We start from the raw sequence: 17,355 nt of genomic DNA on the forward strand, positions 1-17,355 counted from the left end.
TTGAGTCCAGTAGTATTGACAGAAAGTTGAACTCTAGCTCCTATTTTGTCTCCTGGTCTTTTGGCCAAAGAACTTACCTTGGGTCTAAAAGATCAGGGCTAACTGGTTGGAAGGAGTTGAAGTTCAAGATAAGATAAATAAGGGAATGAGAGAGCGCTGGGCTGTTCTAAAAAACTTCAGGTTTCCCGAGCCTGGTGAGTAACAGCTAGGACACCAAGGGCTTTGCCAGCAGTGTGTTGAGCTCTTAGTGGAAAGAACTGAAGGGAAAACGGAAGAAACAACCAGAAGATGGAGGAGGTGGAAGTCCAAGAACAGAAGGAAGCTGGTTATGATAAGTCCCTGCCCAATCTGTGACATTGATCAGGGACTATCCTGCCAGATGTGTGACACTGATCAGGGACTACAGACAGATGACTTGAGGTGATAAATAAGAATGTTGTAATCACTGGAGTTTAATAGATGTTCATTATGAATTCAGAGCAAGTGATGCCCAACTAGACTCGTAGTCTGATTTTGTTAACAGATAAAATCTGGACGTGGTAAAATCAAAGCATTAGGGAAATGGAGAAGTTGGTTACTGGCCACCAACTCTCAGACTACAAACTGGCTTATTGTGGAATGGTTTATGCTGTGCCCCAGGGCTCTGTCCTTGGCCCCTCCTTTGATATTAATGACAGATGAGGGTTTTTTTTTAATGTTTTACCCATTCCAAAAGAGGATTTGAGGCCATTTACAAAAGGAACAGTACTAGATAGAGTTGCTGATCAGATTTTTTTTTTAGATGGGGGGAGGGGTTAGAGGGAGAGAGAAAATCCCTAGCAGGTTCCGTGGGGCTTCATCTCTCAACCTTGGGATCATGACCTGAGCAGAAATCAAGAGTCAGATGCTTAACCTACTGAGCCACCCAGGCTCCCCTGCTGATCAGCCGATCAGATTTTTAGATAACAAGAACTCCTGGGAAGGATGACAATTTAGGATTCAAACAACTATCTCTATAAGCTTTAAAAATAGGCAGAATTTAAAGGTAAGGTTGTTTTCAAAATTCAGATGGATGAGTATGAAGAGAGTTAAGGATTACAGAGCACTGTGCTCTTGTTAACAATTCTTTGTGCCAGTAATAAGTGTTTATGATGTCAGGAACTGTTAACGTGTCCTCACTAAACTCCAGTGTAGTCCTGGCTGGGGTAGTAGGCACAGATTGTGTAAGATCATTTCGGTCCTCTGTGTCTGTCAGCAATCCTAGAGTGCTCTGTTCCATTATGGTGCTCAAACAGGAGGCTCCCTGACAGACGGTGAGCCCATCTGCAAGAGGAAAACCAAGAACTGGAGGCCCCAAGCTGTGTCAGGGGGAAGAAGCTTGAAGGAGCCGAGAAGACTCAGGGAAAACAGGACACTGCTTTGGAAACCGAAAGGATTGTCCAGTGAAAGACATTCTATACTTCTCACCCCAGCCAGGCAGACCTACGGCCAATAAGTGGATGATAAACTCAAAGCCAATTTCTGGCCACTATGTGTTTATTCTGTTCAGCAAATACTAAACTTTTTTTCCATGCAAGGCCAGTGCTAGATGCTGGAGAGGCTTGGCCCCTTCCTTCAAGAAGCTAGTCCAGTAGGGGGTCAGAAATAATGCAACAGATGTGGGTAGTACTATGAGAGAAGTACTGGGGTCAATTCCCACTACCCAAAAGAAGAATGGTTAATGGTAACTGGGAGAAGTCAGGCAGGGTTGCATGGAGAAGGGGACCCTTAAACTGCGCACTCGCAAGGTGGCTAACAACTGCTAAGGTTTCAGAAGCACTAAATGCCAATGACTGTTCCAAAGTGTTACTTGGATCTTGTGTAGACCATCTAATAACTACAAAGTGCATACTTTTGTTTACCCCATCCACAGACTGATGAAACCGAAGCATAGAGTTATTAAATGTTACCTGCCAAAAGTCACATAGCAAAGTGTGTGATTCGGATCCAAGTAGGTTTTATACTTTTTGCCAGTTTTCTGTTGCCTCTGTGCATTTGTCAGGCAGACAAGGGTGGGGTAGGACACTCCAGAGAAAATAATCTTTAAGAAAAGACCATCCCGGAATATGATTGCATTTTCAGCTTATACACGGGTTAAAAAGTACTAGAATTTATGGTTCACGGGGCTCTTGGCCAGAAATCAGCTGGGGGACAAGTGGGAGCCAGAAGGGGAGGGATCCTGTAGGCCTTGCCCTCTTCCGGGAATGGGTGCACTCATGAATTTTAGGCAGAGATGTGGCATGATCAGGTTTGCATTTTGGAAAGCATTCTGATGTCTGTCCAAGCATGACTAGGAGGGGAGATTGGGGGCAGGAGTGCAAGTGAGAGACCCGAGTAACAAGAGGAGATGGAGGGGAAGAGGCCAGACAGTGAAAGGCTGAAAAAGGAGAGTCTGTGGGCCCTGATGGCAGGTGGAGAAAGGTCTTCCGAAAGTGACAGCTGATGGGCAGGATTTGGGTAACAAAGCAGCCTGAAATGATTGTTAATAAAATTCTACCATTTGTGAATTATTTATCTTTCTCTGCTGGATTGGTACAGGTTCAACAGCTATCTAACAAGGACCCTCACATTCTTTTTTTGTTTTGTTTTGGGGTTTGTTTTGTTATGTTTTGTTTGAGTACGTGAGAAATGAGTGGCATTACTGTTGTTTTCCTAAAATTGCGAATTACACCGGTCTTTTAGACCTGTATGGTACACATGACTTTACGGCAGGTGTGCTGCAGGAAGAGAAAAGGAGGAAACGCTGCCCTGACTGGAAGGCCTAGGAAGTCCCTTCAAGTCTCGAGTTGCTCCAACTTGGCGTGACTGCATAGCCGGAAGGTGAGGAGGAAGCTGCGGTAAGTGACATCCTTTCTGATCCTTGGTTTCCATATTTGTAAAATGGAGAACTAATACCTACCTCAGAGTTGTAGTTAGAATTAAAGATGACTTCATTGAAGCACTTCAAATGGGAGAGAGTGCTTCTCTCTGTGTCTCCCCCGCCCTCCAGTAGCTGGGAGCTATGTTTGGCTCCGTCTCCCTGACTCACTGGATTAGAATGATTCAGTTCGGTTTCACAGATGCTGCTGCTAAATTAGGGTCTCAGGGAGCCTTCAGGAGGCCAGCTCTGTGAGGAAGAACTGCAGAACTGCCATCCTGCCTGGGAACAGGATAGAAACAGGTGGTGGCTACAGCTCCTGCCTTCCACCTGCTAAGCAGTCTTTCTGTGAGGATCTGCATGATATTATAAGTTACCGATGTATTGGCTTGCTTCCCCTAGGTTTTTTCCCCTCTACTTAGTCCAAGAACATAGCCAAATTCTTTGCGTTTCCTTGCCTTAGTTGCTTTTGCAGGGTAGAAAGCAGAGCATGCTTCTGAAGCCTCTGTAAAAGCTTGAGTGCACTGAGGACAAGGCTCAGGGTCACAGAGGAAGAAGGGGAGGGGGTCCCAGAAGACAAGGAGGAGCAGAAGTCCATGGGGCCTGAATGGCGGGGACCCTGCCCGGATCCTGGATGGGAGGACTTCTAAGGAAGGGACTGCACGGAGTCCCTGGGGAGGCAGGCTGCTGGGTGCCGGGCTCTGGAGAACGGTGTCTGTGCCTGTGGCACCCAGGCCAGGACTGCTGTACTTGCCAGCCCCTGGATGGCAGAGGACGAGGCCTGCAGGGCCCACCCTCAGTACTTTGCATTGTGTGAGATCCCAGGACCTTTTCGTGATCCCAGAAGGGGAACAGATTATTCCCCACCACCCGGCAGGGTAGAAACTTGGTCTGATCTAACTGGATGGAAAGAAAAGCAATGTGGCATTTCTTTTACACCTGGTTTTGTGATTGCAGATCCACACCTGATCTCCTATCCCTCACTGGCTTGGCTCCCTTGCCTCATCCCTGACTCACGGAGCTTTGCTAGCAAGAGCACAGAAATATATGTAGAGGCAAGAGGGTTGGAGCTCTGCTTGTGACCTGTTATGTGACCCTGAGTAAATTCTTTTTCCATTGAACAGGGAGAGAGAATGGGCCAGAGGGCCTCTGCCAGCTGACTTGAGGATTCTAGTGGGTTTGGCTGAACTAGAGTCCATTACAAAGAGGAAGCCCAGCCCAGAGGGGTTAGGTGGCTTCTCCAAGTCTGCAGAGCCAGTAAGAGACAGGGCGGGACTCATGCTCTGGTTAGGGGTTCAGAGCATGAATTCCGGAGCCAGACTGCTTGGGTTCGAATCCTGGCTCTGCCATCTAGCAGCTGGATGACTTTGGGCAAGCTACTTAAATTATCTGTACGTCCATTTCCTCATCCACAGAACAGGTGTAATATTAGTATCTGCATCAGGGACTCATTTTGAGGATTAAAGTCAACATAATACTAAGCCCTGTGGAGTGCTGCCTTATAGTTGGCAGTAATGGCGCCATTAGTCTAATTCCAAGCCCAAAGCACCTCTCACTACCCAAACTTGTTCTTGTAGAGCCTGTCACACAGCAAAGGCCCTGTGTCTCTGTCAGTCCAACAGTTCCCCCTCTGTGCCCCTGAATAACAGGGCTGGGCTGAAAACAGGACCCAGGGTGGAAAGGACTGGCTGAGGCCCATGTCCCCAAACCCTTCAGAGAGGGAGTGGGGATAAACGAGAGAGCTGTAAACAGAACCGTCTTCCTTCCTTACTCTCAGATCCCAAAATAACATTTGTCTGCCCCCACCCTACCCAGCTGGCAGAGGTGCAGTCTGAGTAAGGTGCCATTTAAAGATAACCTGGCCCTCCCCGTCTGCCCCACTAGTTGGGCTGGGCTCCTGAGGCGAGCACTGGCTGCCTGTGACTGGCACTGCTCCCACAGCCCCCCCAGGGCAGGCTGATCCCAGATGCCACCCAAACCAGCCCAGCTAACCCCTCCTTTCCTGAGGCCCAGGCTGTGCAAGTTCTGCCCAGGCTGCCCTGGGCCTCTGCAAAGAAGAAGCAGCCTGGCATTCTGGGGCAGGTAATCCTGCAAAGGCATTGCTAGAAGAGTGCTCCTTCCTACCAGTAGCTGGGCCCACGGTGAGGCTGATCCCCACTGTCCTTCACCCACCTCCAGACCCCTCCCATCAAGAGGACAAACTCGAGAGTCATAGTCTTTCATTTGCACTGAGAAAGAATAAAGCTAGACACCAGGGAAGACCTTATGTTGCAAGAGAGATGTTTGTTTACTTGGGGACAGTGGGAGCCAGGAGATCTGGTTCCTTCAGCCCCCAGCTAAGCCATGAGAGCTTGGCCAAGGTTCTGGGGCTCTCCTGGGGCTTTCCTGGGGCTTGCTCTCCCCAGCCCTGGGTTGCAAGGAAGAATCAGTGTGTCTTTGACACCCTGGAGTGGGTGTAATGAGATTAAATCAATGAGGAAAGGTCTCAGGGCCCTCGGGAAGAAAGGAATGAGTAATTATCTATCTGCAGGAGGTGACTGTGCCAGAGGACAGCTGGGAGGAGGAGGACTGGAGAAAGCATGGGACTAACCTGGAGGCAAGTAGGGGAGAGGAATGGAGCTCCCCTTATCTCACAATGGCCCAGAATCCCCCTGAGCCAGACAGCTGGGTGGGGCAGGAGCCTCTGGAATGGAGGCTCCAGGGCCCTGGTCCTGGGAAGGGAGGAAGGCCCTGGAAGAGCCCAGGCCTACTCAGTCAGCTCTGATTTGAAGAGGAGCAGGAAGGGGGCGGGGAGGAGCCCTGGGCTGGTCATTCAGCCCAGCAGTGAGATGACTCAGCAGCTCGCTCACTCGGGTACCATAGCCCCAGGCAAAGCCCAAACTGGGTCACAGGCTTGGTCCTAGCCCCTCCTCTCTGCCCGGCTTCCACTGCCCTTCCCCACCCTAAATATCCCGCTATCTTCCCACATAGACTTATGCTGGGGATAAGGGCTGGGTATCAAAGTTTCCCCAAGTATGCGTTCTGTATGCCAAGCATAGCGTGGAGCATTTTAGACATGTTACAGGAGAGGCAGGCCGTGGACTGCAAGGGCCTGGACTTAGAAGTCACAGAAGCCCACCTCCAAATCCCAGCTGGGTAAGCCGGGAAAATTCGCTTCCAACCCCTGTACGATGGGACAAATTCATATGCAGTGTTAGCTGCTAGCATTACTATTATCCTATTCCAGGCCCCCCTGGGGAGAGCCTGCTACTGGCAAAGTTCATATTTTGTCTCATCTGATCACAGATTAATTACTGTCTGCCTCTCCTTTTCCAGGAAAGTGCCTCTGCCCCTCACTGGGGCCCGGGAGACAGGCTTGGTAAGGGGAAGAGGCTCCTGTGTGCCCTGAGCGAACGAGGTACAGTGAAGCCCCTTCAGGCCTAAAGATTTGGACAAACCCCTTCTCGGGTGCCCCAGTCCCTCCCCATTGCTCCCACCCAGCCTCTTCCCACTCCTGCCCAGTTCCATGGCCTCTATCAGGACTCAGGTCCATTATTGTGACAGAGCTAGCCTCAGCCCTCCATCTCCAGGCTCTCCCAATCCTGCCAGTTCTCCCCCCTGGCCCGCCCCCAGCCCTTCCCCACCCTCTGTCCCAGTCTCAACACTCCTATCCTGTGGACTGAAGAGTTTCCCTAGAATTTTACAGTTAGAAAATCACTGATGGTGGGAGAACTCGGTGTCATGGTCAGCTGGAAACCTCAACAAGGGCAAGATTTGAGGAGGACCAGTTGGAGAAGAAATGAAAAAAGGAGAAAAGCAGGAAAGTAGCTAGAAAAGGATGAATTTCAGGAAGCATGTGGCTTGGCTTTGTTTGTTCTTGTTTTGTTTTGTTTTGTTTTACCAGGAGAGACTTGAGATTTCGGTTTTGCTCTGGGGAAAGAAGCTGATAAGAAAGGATAAACTAAGGACACTGAAGAGAAGAGATAATGGGGAGAGATCAGATGAGGTCTAGAGTACACGTGGGAGGAACAGCCTTGGACAGGAAGAGAGACAACCCTCCCTCTGAACGTCATTCAACCTACAAGAATTACCTACGGCAACGGCTGGGTGACAGCAGTGAATACAATGACCACATGGTCCCGCACTCATGGAGCTTGGGCACTAGGAAGGAAGACAGGGATGGCAAAGGGCACACTGTCCAGGGGGTGGGGAAGTGTGAGACATTTCTCTTCATCCCTCTGCTGCTGTGTTTGTGACTGGGGCCTGCACGGGGACATATAATCACTTGCCCCCCATCAGACTACCAGCAACTTCCTGGGGCAGGAACTAATGCTTTCCTTACCCCAGCTCTCAGGTTGGGAGTGCTAGCAACCACAGGGGCCCAAGACAGGGCAGCTCCTCTTCTGGCTGCCCTTCCCTGACTTATTTAGATTCTACTGGACCTTCCCTGCCCTGCCCTGGCGCCCTCACCTCCGAACACCAGAGAGACTCACTGTCCACGCCCTCTGCTGTTGGGGAGGGGGAATCCACCTGGATTTAGAAGACTTGGGCCCTGCTATTGTTGCCTCTGCCATTTACGGGCTGTATTATCTCTGGCAAGTCCTACAACTCCCTTGAGTCCTAGTTTGTCCATCTGTATAATAGGATTGATGAGAACACCTGTCAACTTCTGAGCTCCCGGAGTTGTGGAGACCCTCCAATGAGGTACATGTCAACGTGCTTTGTAAAGGACCGCACCACAGCCACAGCTTGAGGCAGGCTTTTGATTTGGTCCCTGGAGTGATAGGCAGTTCCTGGTCAAGGTAGCCCAGGTAGCAGGGGGCACAGTCACTGACAGTATAAATTTGTAGGGGGATTAATTGGCTCCCCCCCCAAAAAAACACGGTCTCCACTGTAATTAACTCTTGCCCTCCCTATGTTCCCCTAGCCAATGCAGTATTCTGCAGGACTGCTTTGTGAAAAAGGGGTTTTTGAAGAGTGTCTAGCTGGATGGGCTCCAGGCGGCAGCCTGTCATCCCGACTGATGAGGCCACAGGCTGGTGCATGCCAGCGCTGTCCACTCAGAGGGGGAAGGGCCATCTCGGGGAGCCAGTGCAGCTGGCAGAGCCCAGGCCCGTGGGGACAAAGCGGCTCTGAGCCGCCTCTCAATGGGTGCCTGTGTTCTGGGAGTGGGGGCGGGGTGCCCTCAGCCTCTTTTCCGTCTTCTCCTGCCACCCCCCACCCGCCCTCCCTGCTCCCCGCAGGACGTCCTGGGCTGGACACTGGGGCAGAGGAGGTCCTGCACAGGGGAAGGTCGGGCCCTGCCCCTCTAGGGTTGGCCCATGTGCCTGGGCACTCGGAGATGGCACCAGGATCAGGGCTTCTGGGGTCCGGGATACTGATTGGGCCCAGGCCGAGGGCGGGCCCAGGGCACGGCCAGGCCTCCCCGGCTGCAGAGTCCAGCGGCCTGCTGTGGCCATGGTGGCTCGAGCGGGAGGAGCCACCGTGGAGCCGGGGGCGGGGGCGCAGGACAGTACCGGGCTGGGTGAGGGGGTGGGGAAGTGTGAGCCCGGGCTGGGTGGGCGTCGCCGGTGGGTGGCCGCCTGGGCCGGGCGCGGAGCGAGGGGGGCAGGGTTACCGCGGCCCGGGCCTTAGTCCCGCCCTCGCAGGAGGCGGGAGAGGAAACCGAGCCTAGCGGCGGGCTGGGCCCCGCAGCAGCTCCCGCCGGCCGGCTTCGTCCTGCGCTCCCCGCTCCAGGCGGCCGGTCTCGGCCGCGCCCAAGCCCCGCCATGCGGCCCCCGGGGCTCTGCGGGGCCGCGCCGCTTGCCGCGGCCGCCCTCCTGGTGCTGGGGGCTCCCCTGGGTAAGGGGGTGGGCGCGGGGCTCCCCTGGGTGCTGCCGGTCCGCAGGGAGCGGGAGGAGACCCGGCCGGGAGGCTGGGCCATGGGAAGCTGACCCGGGGCGCGGGGGTCAGCCCCGGAGGGAGGCCGCTGGGGCTCAGGGGCGGAGCCCCTCAGGGTGGTGACGAGGGTCAGCTCCCGCGTCCCGGGAGCCGGCGGGCTGGGAGCCTCGGGGAGCGGGGCTAAGGGCGGACGGGAAGCTGGCCTGGTGGCCATGCGCCCCCACCCCCTCCCCACCCCGCCCGCAGCGCTGGCCCGCGAGGACTGCCTGTGGTACCTGGACCGGAACGGCTCCTGGCATCCAGGCTTCAACTGCGAGTTCTTCACCTTCTGCTGCGGGACCTGCTACCAGCGCTACTGCTGCAGAGACCTGACCTTGCTCATCACCGAGAGGCAGCAGAAGCACTGCCTGGCCTTCAGGTGGGCCCCCGCCTCCACCCACGCCCCCTCCATCCTCCTCTCAGGAGGCCTGCCCGGGCCTCCCCTCCTCCGTGTCTCCCTCCTGCCGCTCTCCATGTCCACCTCCACAGCCTTAGCCCAGACCTAGCACTCAGCTTGGTGACAAAGTGGGTGTTGGTGCAGGGGCCTGGAAGGTCCAGGAAGGGCGTATTAACGGTCTTGCGCTGGGTGGTGGGTAGGGTGGGTACAGGGTGCAGCTTTGTGGAAGAAGCTCTGGCAAAAAGGCAGGGGACTTGGGTTTGATTCCCAGGTCCACGTCTCCGTAGCTGTGTCATTGTGGGGAAGACTCATCCTCACATGGGTCATTATTTCCAATTCATAAAATGAGGGGGTTGCCAAAATTAGTGGTTTCAAACTTCTTTTTAAAAGGTACTGCTAATACATAAAAGGTGTAAGGAGACTGCATGATTGGGGGGTTGGAAGAAAAGGGCTCTAGGTTATTTCTAAGGTGCCTTTCAGTGCTAACATGTTCCAAGTCTAACCAATTAAGTTGTAGATGTAGGAGCGATGAAGTGGGGAGCTCACTACAAATCCCGGCATGCCTCACACTAGCCAGCCAGGCAGCACGGTCTTCTGGGAAGTGGAGGTCCCCTAAGATCTCCTCCACAGGGTCGGGGCAGAGCCCCTCAAGGAACCCCAAATCTCAGCTTGCTGTGGCCCCCTGCTGGCCAGGAGTTGGAGCACAGTTTTATGGCCACCATAATGAGGAGTCCCTCCTACGAGTGCTGGAAGGTGAGGGGACCTGTTCTTTGTCTAAAGTCCCAAGACCATAGCAGGCATCGCCTCGGCCGTGATCCTCTTCGTGGCGGTGGTGGCCACCACCATCTGCTGCTTCCTGTGCTCCTGCTGCTACCTGTACCGCCGGCGCCAGCATCTGCAGAGCCCGTTCGAAGGTACGGGCGGTCCTGGGCACGGGGGGCACGGGGGCTGGGCCGGGCCCTGCGCTGGGCACCAGACAGTTCCAGGACATGCGCCCTGCGTGGTAGCGAGTGCCGCTGTGTACACACACCTGCCAGCCTGCAACCGCAGAGACGAGAACGTGCCGGGGCCGTGTGTGAACAGCGGGCGTGAGTATGCGGGCGGACATGCGTGCATGTGAACGTGCAGATGTGCGCGGCCGGCCGTCTGTCAGCAGCGGTGTGGTGCAGTGGGTACGTGCATGCACGGGACTCTTGGAAAGGACACGGGGGGGTCTGTAGTGGTGAGCATTAATTGCATGTACTCTAGTCTACAGTGGACTGTGTGCCTGAGTGTTGGCATGTGACCGAGTGTATGCCCAACCCTGAGGGGCGTGGGCACGGTGTCGCTGCCCGGGGGATCAGTGTGGGAGGAAAAGGCTGAGGGCGGACCCCCTGAGAGGCAGCTCTGCTAGATTAGAAGATACCAGACCCTGGAGCTGCCCTGTCCTTGCCTAAGTGGGACATTTCCCAAGCTGTGTTCTCTGGCTCGTGAGGCTTCTGAAACCTGCTGAGGGGAGCAAACCTGCTAAACACAGACTGCCCCGCTGGGACCACGTGCACAGCTCCCCGCTCAGCTCTGCCAAGCAATGTCTGGGAGGCAAACGCAGCAGGTGGCCAGCCTGGAGCCCCCAGAACAGACAGCAGGGGCCCGGGGGGGCTTACCTTGGTTTCAGGGCAGGAGGTGGCGGCTTCACCATGGAGGTGGAGTTCTGAATGCTGATCCTTGTCCCCCACCTAGGCCAGGAGATTCCAATGACAGGCATCCCAGTGCAGCCAGTGTACCCATACCCCCAGGACCCCAAAGCTGGCCCCGCACCCCCACAGCCTGGCTACATGTACCCTCCTAGTGGTCCTGCTCCCCAGTATCCACTCTACCCAGCTGGGCCCCCTATCTACAACCCTGCAGGTAAGTGAGCGATCTGGAGCCCCTTGCTCCTGCCTGCCGCCCACCTCCGTGCTGGAACCTCCCCTACCCTTTTCTCACCCTGAGTCCCTCTCCCAGACTTCTGCCTCAGCTGGAAACATCCAGGCTACCTCTTCCCCATGGATCCTTCAAGCCTCTGGAATTGGGGGTCACTTCCCATCCTCCTGTGCCACCCCTGACCCTTACCCTGTCTGCTTGGCTTTCAGCTCCTCCCCCCTATATGCCACCACAGCCCTCCTACCCAGGAGCCTGAGGAACCAGCTGTCTCTCTGCTGCCCCTTCAGTGATGCCCCTCTCCTGTATCTGCATCTGGCCCTGGGGGTGGGCAAGGGTCCTCTACTCAGCAGGCCCCAGACCAAGCCAAGCCCTGGGTCCTACTGGTGATGGAGCCCCAGGGATGTAGACCAGGAGCTGAGCTGGAACTTGGCCGTGAATGAGGGGTGGGTGGGGAGGGCTTGGGGTCAGTGGACTATTTTTACGTGGGACAAGAGAAGGACATGAAAGCCTGGGTCAAAGCCCCTGCTTTCTCAGAGTCCCGCGACTTCCAAGATCCCAGCCAGGAACGCTGGGGCCCGCCCTGTTTGCTCACTGTGGGCTCCATCAGTAGTGGGCGGAAGCCCTGCTCCCGGCTGCCACACCGGCCAGGGCTCCAACTGCTGGATTAAAGCTGTAAAGCTGTAACTCATGTCGGTTGCCTCATTGGGCCCATCCACACCTTCCAGGAGCTCTGCCTTCAGCTGGGCCCTGAGGGCTGCCAGTGCCACATCCTCCCAGCCGGCAAGGCACCCTCCCCCGCTTCCGCAAGCAGAACCACCTCAGGCTGAGGGCCCCTTGAGCTGGTTCCCAAAGCCAGTGAGGTGGATTTTGCCACAGCTGGGAAGAGGATGCTCATTTGCGTTACAGACGTTCTGCACTAGGGGTCAGGCCCCTGTGACATAAAAGGCACTGCAAATTTTTACAAAGGCACCTTCCCCTTTTCGGGGACACTTAGCTTCACGGGTGGGTTCCGAAACTGGCTGACCCTGGGCATGTCTCTGAACCCAGTTTTCTCAGCTATCCCATGGAGATAATGCCTCAGGGCTGTCATGTGGGTGAAATACGAAATGAAACTGTGACCCCTGTCCGTCCTTCCTGATCGGAGAGGTTCTAGGAGCCAAGCGGAGAGACTGGGCCACCCAAGAGGTTGGTGCAAGGTGTTGCTGTCAGCTGCCTTGGGTCATCAGGGGACCCTAAGACCTTAGGCCCCTGCTGAGCCAGGCAGACGCCCTCCACCCTTGGAGATGCCTATGCACCAAGCTCTACCCTCACCTTTGCCTTGTTCCCTGAGGACCTGGGTCCTTGTGCTCTCAGGACTTCTCTGGTGACAGATGTAGGGAAAGAAGTTTTATAGTTTTTAATTCAAGTGGGAAAAGTGCCATCCTGGCTTGGCAACACCACCACCAACCAACGGTCTCCTTTCCCCAACAACCATATGTTCAGCCCCTCCTTCCCTCACCCAAGGTCCTCCAGCCCTGCAGCCTTGTCTTCCAGCTGGGTTCTGCATATGGCCCCTGTGCTAACCATGCCCTCTGGCACCCATATACTGTCAGGGAGGCTCTTGTCACACAGGCTGGAGCGGGGGAGCTCCTAGGCCAGGGTCAGAAACCACTATGGGCAGAGCCTCTGTCCATGGATTCACAGCTTCCCCCCTTCCTAATGAAATTTTCAGGGGGGCCTGAGAGTCTGCCCCTGGACCTGACCAGAGAGGGAAGGCTAATGCTGGGGTGGGGGGCAGGGGGGACAGAGCTGGGCCACAGCTGCAGATCCACCTTCTCTCTGAGGGTGGGGGCAAGAGGCGGGAGCTGGGGTTACAGTGTTCTGGCTTCTAGTCTGCAAATTCTGCCTTCATTCACACTTCAGGAGAGAGGGTCACCAGCTCATCTCAAGGTTTGGAACCACCAGTCAGTCTCTCGCTCGCTTGCTTTCCTTCTCCCCCTCTCTCGAAGCTGAGAGGGGGAGGAGGTTGGTAGGATAAGGTTTGAGTTTCCCTAAGGAAAGAGGTGTAAATGAATGCATGGCCATGCCCGGCTGAATTAATTATCCTTAAATCCACAATCTGGGGCCAATTAAAAATTGCTTTGTTGACTGGGGTGGAAGGCAGGTTTATCCCAGTCATAGCTGCCTCCCAGAAGGTGGAGTCTCCCCTCCCCAACATTTCCAGTCAATTAACTCTGCAAAGCACTGAGAATTCTAAAGAAAAGGGGGAAACTACAAGAGAGTGGGGCATTTCACATGCCCCGAGCAGAGAGAAGGCCCCTCTCACATCCTCTAGCTCTGTAAATAGGGCAATCCCGCTGAATCTCTCGCAAAGCTCTCCAGCTCTCCATCTATGACCCCATCTTATCTGCTTACCACCAGGGGAACAGCCAGCAGGAGAACAGAGCTGTAGCTGCCCCTCCCCATCATCTTCAGCAGCTAGCACCCCTGAAAACCAAGCAGGCACCCGACAAATGGGGGGAAGATACAGGGTGGGAGGAGCAGTGACCCTCAAGGATTTACACTCCAGTGGTGTAAATGGGGTCCTGAGCTGCGAGGGCACATCGAGGACCGTAAGGGGAGGTCTGGGAGGCACAGAGGGAGAGCAGCACTCCACACAAAAGCAGGGCACCTCTTTCTTGGGCGCCTGCTCAGGCAGGGGAGGGGGAGACCGCTCAAAGGGTGAGGGCAGGGGTTCAGATGCAGAGAGAGAGCTGGAGCAGAGGTGAATGAGGATACAAAGGGGCCCCAAGAAAGGAAAGGGGAGCACTGTGGGGGGAGAGGAATAGAATGGAGGCAGCTGGGACAGCTGACACTTCAGGCAAGGAGTGAGGGAGGGTAGGTGGGATAAAGGAAGAGTTAGAGGCCTGGAGAAGGCACACTGGCCAGGCAGAGCAGGTAGAGCACAGGGCAAGGGGGTGGGAGTGAGACATCACCAGGCTGGACTCCCAGGCCAGCGGCCTGGCCCCCACACCACCGGAAGGCTAAAGCGGTAGCTGGGCCCCAGGCTTGAGACCAGCCGGCAGAGGGGTGGGGAGCACATGGTACAACAGGCTTGGTCGTCCTGGTGGTCGGGAAGCCACTCTCAGTGGGTGACCGGCGTCCAGATCTTTGCTTCTTAAAGAAGGCCGTGTGAGTGGCCATGGTCCCAACTCACAGCACCTGCGACTGAGCCCCTCGCTCACTGGCTTCCTGCGACAGGAAGTGGGGCGGGGAGGCGCCCGCCATCCCGCCCACGGCCAGCGCCAGAGCCTCGGTCCTACCTAGCCCGGGGTCCCCCAAGGCCTGCGGGGGCGGGGCCCGCAGGTGAGAAGCCAGTGCAACACTGGGTGGCGGCGGGCCCCAAAAGACGCCCTCCGTTGGGGGAACGGGAGACCCAGGATGTGGCCCCTGGAAACGAAAGGGGCCAGCCAGGGTGAGGCGGCTCGGAGGGCCTGCCGGGGCAGGGTTGGCGGGGGGAGGGGGGGACGGACCCCCTTGGCCCAGGTCGGTAGGGTGCAGTCGGCGGCAAGAGACGTAGTTTGAATACGTATGCATCAACTTGTTCAAGTCACTTGCTGCTTTTGAATCTCATTTTCTTCCCTGTAAAAGGCGAGTGCGGACGAAGATAGATCCTTTCCGGCTCATGCACCTTGGGTTTCAGGAAGGGAAACCGGGCAGACGGGCGCCTGCGGAGGCCGATGGGGCAGGTGGGCGGCTGTGGGTGCACTACTCCGCAGAAACGCGGCTCCGCGAGTGTGGCCCGTTTCCCGGATTCGGCCGACCCCTGAGCACACGCGGCCGCTCGATGCCTGGCGCTCCCCCCCCGCCCCTCCCAGGCGGCGGGAAGGCGCCCGCCAGACCCGGCGCTGCGTCCCATCTGCCCACCTTCCCTGGCCCCCAGCGCAGCTCCGGCGCGCCCCTGGCGCGGCGGGAGAACCCGGGACGCGGCCTGCCCGCAGGTGGCGCTGCGCTCCCGCATCAGGTTCTAAGGCACCAGAGGAAGGATGACCTCATCAGCCCCCAACCCCCGAGGACTGTGTGTGTGTGCATGTGCGTGTGCGTGTGCGTGTGCGTGTGGTCTGTCTATTGGAGATCCGTCGTTTGGGTTTGGTTAGGCTTTCAGTGTTTTCCTGAGGCACCATTATGAATCTCAGTTCAGGAAGGGGAGGAGAGGGACCTCTCATCAGAAGTGACTCTAAGAGCGGGAGATCTATCTGAGCTCTTTTTTATTAGCTGTGTGATCATGGACTTGTAGGTTAATCTCTCTGGGCTGAACTTTATCTGCAAAATGGAAACCTCCAGAATTGAGAGAGCACCTGAAGCGACCTGCAGCATCTTGCCAAGGCCTGGCAACCACAGACACAGGGTAAATGGAAGCACTGGTTGCACTCAGCTCCAGCTAACACCCTTTGAGGTCCAGGAGGCAGCAGGTGTCTGCCCCCCCCCCCCCCCCCCGGGCCTAGCCCTTGTTTCGGTTTTTGGGGCGGACAGGCAAGTGGGTAGAGGGGAAGGGGCGCAGAGTGTCCCCTGGGATACAAGCTTTTTGCTACCACGACTAGCCTGCCTCTGCGTTTGGTCAGACCTAGCACAGCAATCCTCCTTCATAGCAGGGACGCCCCCTCCTTCACCCCAGAGATGGTGAAACTGCTGTGCTCCCTGCTGTTGGACAAAACCCCGAGACAGAGAAAACTGCCAGTGAGCCAGACCCAAGGTGGCCGTTCCACAGTGCCAAGGGGTGCTAGTGCCTTTAACGCAATCAAGTCAGGAAGATGCTTTTGATAGACACCTGATGGAGGGCACAGGGACACTGTTAGGTCAGGAGAGCAGCCTGCAGCTGGAGTGGGGGGGGATGAGATGGATCACTGGGCACACTGGTGTGGGGGCTGCTCCCCAAATGGTCATTCACTTCTCTGCCTGCTCAGAGATGGCTGCCTTCCTGGGCTTGTGACTGCTGTGGGGAGCTGGCCCCAAGCCCACAGTTAGGAAGAGTCATGGAATGAGCATCCCCTGAACATGCCTAATATAGCCATCCCAGGGCCCTGTGCTTCACTCTGCCCTGTCACCCCTGAAAGCGGCTCTGGCTAATGACTCCAGGCAATAGGAATGGTCAGGAGCAGACCCTAGCTAAGGCCTAGTTTCCTTGGCCCGGTCAACCCGGTCAGTGGAGAGCCCTCTACCCAGGCTTGAGGCTTTCCCTTGCGCTGGACTTTCGGCAGATATGAACTTGTTATGTGGTCAACTCGGGATGGCATGGCAGGGAACCTGAGCTTCTCAAGTCCTCCATGGGGCCCAGGGTGAGCATCAGGACCCTCAGTACAGTACAGAGGTGGGGCACAGTCATTCACAACTAAAGGCTTGTATATATTATCAAAATCTTATGGAAAAACAGATACACAGCTATTTATACAACAGCAGGTGGGTGTGAGGGAAATGTCTGCTTTGGCATCAAACCTTCAGGACCAGCTGCTGTCTGTCCCTCTCCTCCCAGCTGGAGCCCACTCCCCACCAGGCCAGCTGCCCCTGCCATGTCCTCTGATTAGCCCAGGAGGGGTTTGAGGGTATCCTCAGCCCTGCCTCCTTCTGCCCTTGGGCCCTCATGCCCTTCTCAATCTTCTGCCATTGTCCCACACAGAGGGCCACGGGCCCAGCAGCTTTGCCCCAAGGGCTCCTCAGAGGCCTGAATCCTGGCCCTGGAGGGCAGTGGGGCTGGGCTGGTTATGTGGTCCTGGGAGGACATCTTCCCTGGATCACAGGCCTTTCGCAACTTGCCAGTTACTTGGGCCCCAGGCATGGCATTCTTCTCAGTGATATGCTAAAAGGACTCTTCTTGTCCAGAAACCTCAGCTCCAGGTATAAAAGAAATTTTTGGAGAGCCTCAGAGACAAGAAAAGGAAAGTGAGAAGACAGAAGGCATCCTTCCTTGAGTGTGGCCAAGCCTCATGCTCTCCCATGGCAGAGGAGGGGCATCCACAGCAGGTCAGCCAAGGGTGGGGTGGGCGGGGTCTGTGCGGCCCTGGGAGGCGAGGCCGGGGCAGCCTTGGCATTGGCAGATGGTGCCCCCTGGCAGTCTGGTCCTACTGAAGCAGTTTGGGCACCTCGACCTGTAAGGGCAAAGCAGAGACAGTTTAGAGAAAGGAGCTCAGCAAAGGAGCCTCTGGAATTCATCTGGCCTCCCTTCCTTCTGGAAACCAGACCCCCCATAGATGTCTGTGGAATGAATAAATGAGCTGTGGACACAGATGAAGCATTTTTCCTTGTCTGTAAAAACTGGATGTCATCAAAT

The 17,355-nt window shown here is 55.8% G+C and overlaps 2 protein-coding genes across 2 annotated transcripts in view; one reads left to right on the forward strand and one right to left on the reverse strand.

The window, feature by feature from the left end:
- Positions 1-8,453: 8,453 nt before the first annotated feature.
- SHISA4 (shisa family member 4) lies at positions 8,454-11,756 on the forward strand. Its single transcript, XM_036086644.2, has 5 exons — positions 8,454-8,695; positions 8,981-9,152; positions 9,951-10,084; positions 10,890-11,057; positions 11,282-11,756. The coding sequence occupies exons 1-5, from the start codon at positions 8,623-8,625 to the stop codon at positions 11,326-11,328; spliced, it is 594 nt and encodes a 197-aa protein (XP_035942537.1). The 5' UTR covers positions 8,454-8,622; the 3' UTR covers positions 11,329-11,756.
- Positions 11,757-17,009: 5,253 nt separating this feature from the next.
- The window catches only part of LMOD1 (leiomodin 1), a 39,017-nt gene continuing 38,671 nt past the window's right edge, over positions 17,010-17,355 (reverse strand). The window contains exon 4 of the mRNA XM_078078668.1: positions 17,010-17,173. Coding sequence (XP_077934794.1) covers positions 17,010-17,173 — 164 coding nt within the window. The remainder of the gene's footprint in view (positions 17,174-17,355) is intronic.

The sequence above is a fragment of the Halichoerus grypus genome, chromosome 7, assembly GCF_964656455.1.
Source record: "Halichoerus grypus chromosome 7, mHalGry1.hap1.1, whole genome shotgun sequence".
NCBI classification, from domain to species: domain Eukaryota; kingdom Metazoa; phylum Chordata; class Mammalia; order Carnivora; family Phocidae; genus Halichoerus; species Halichoerus grypus.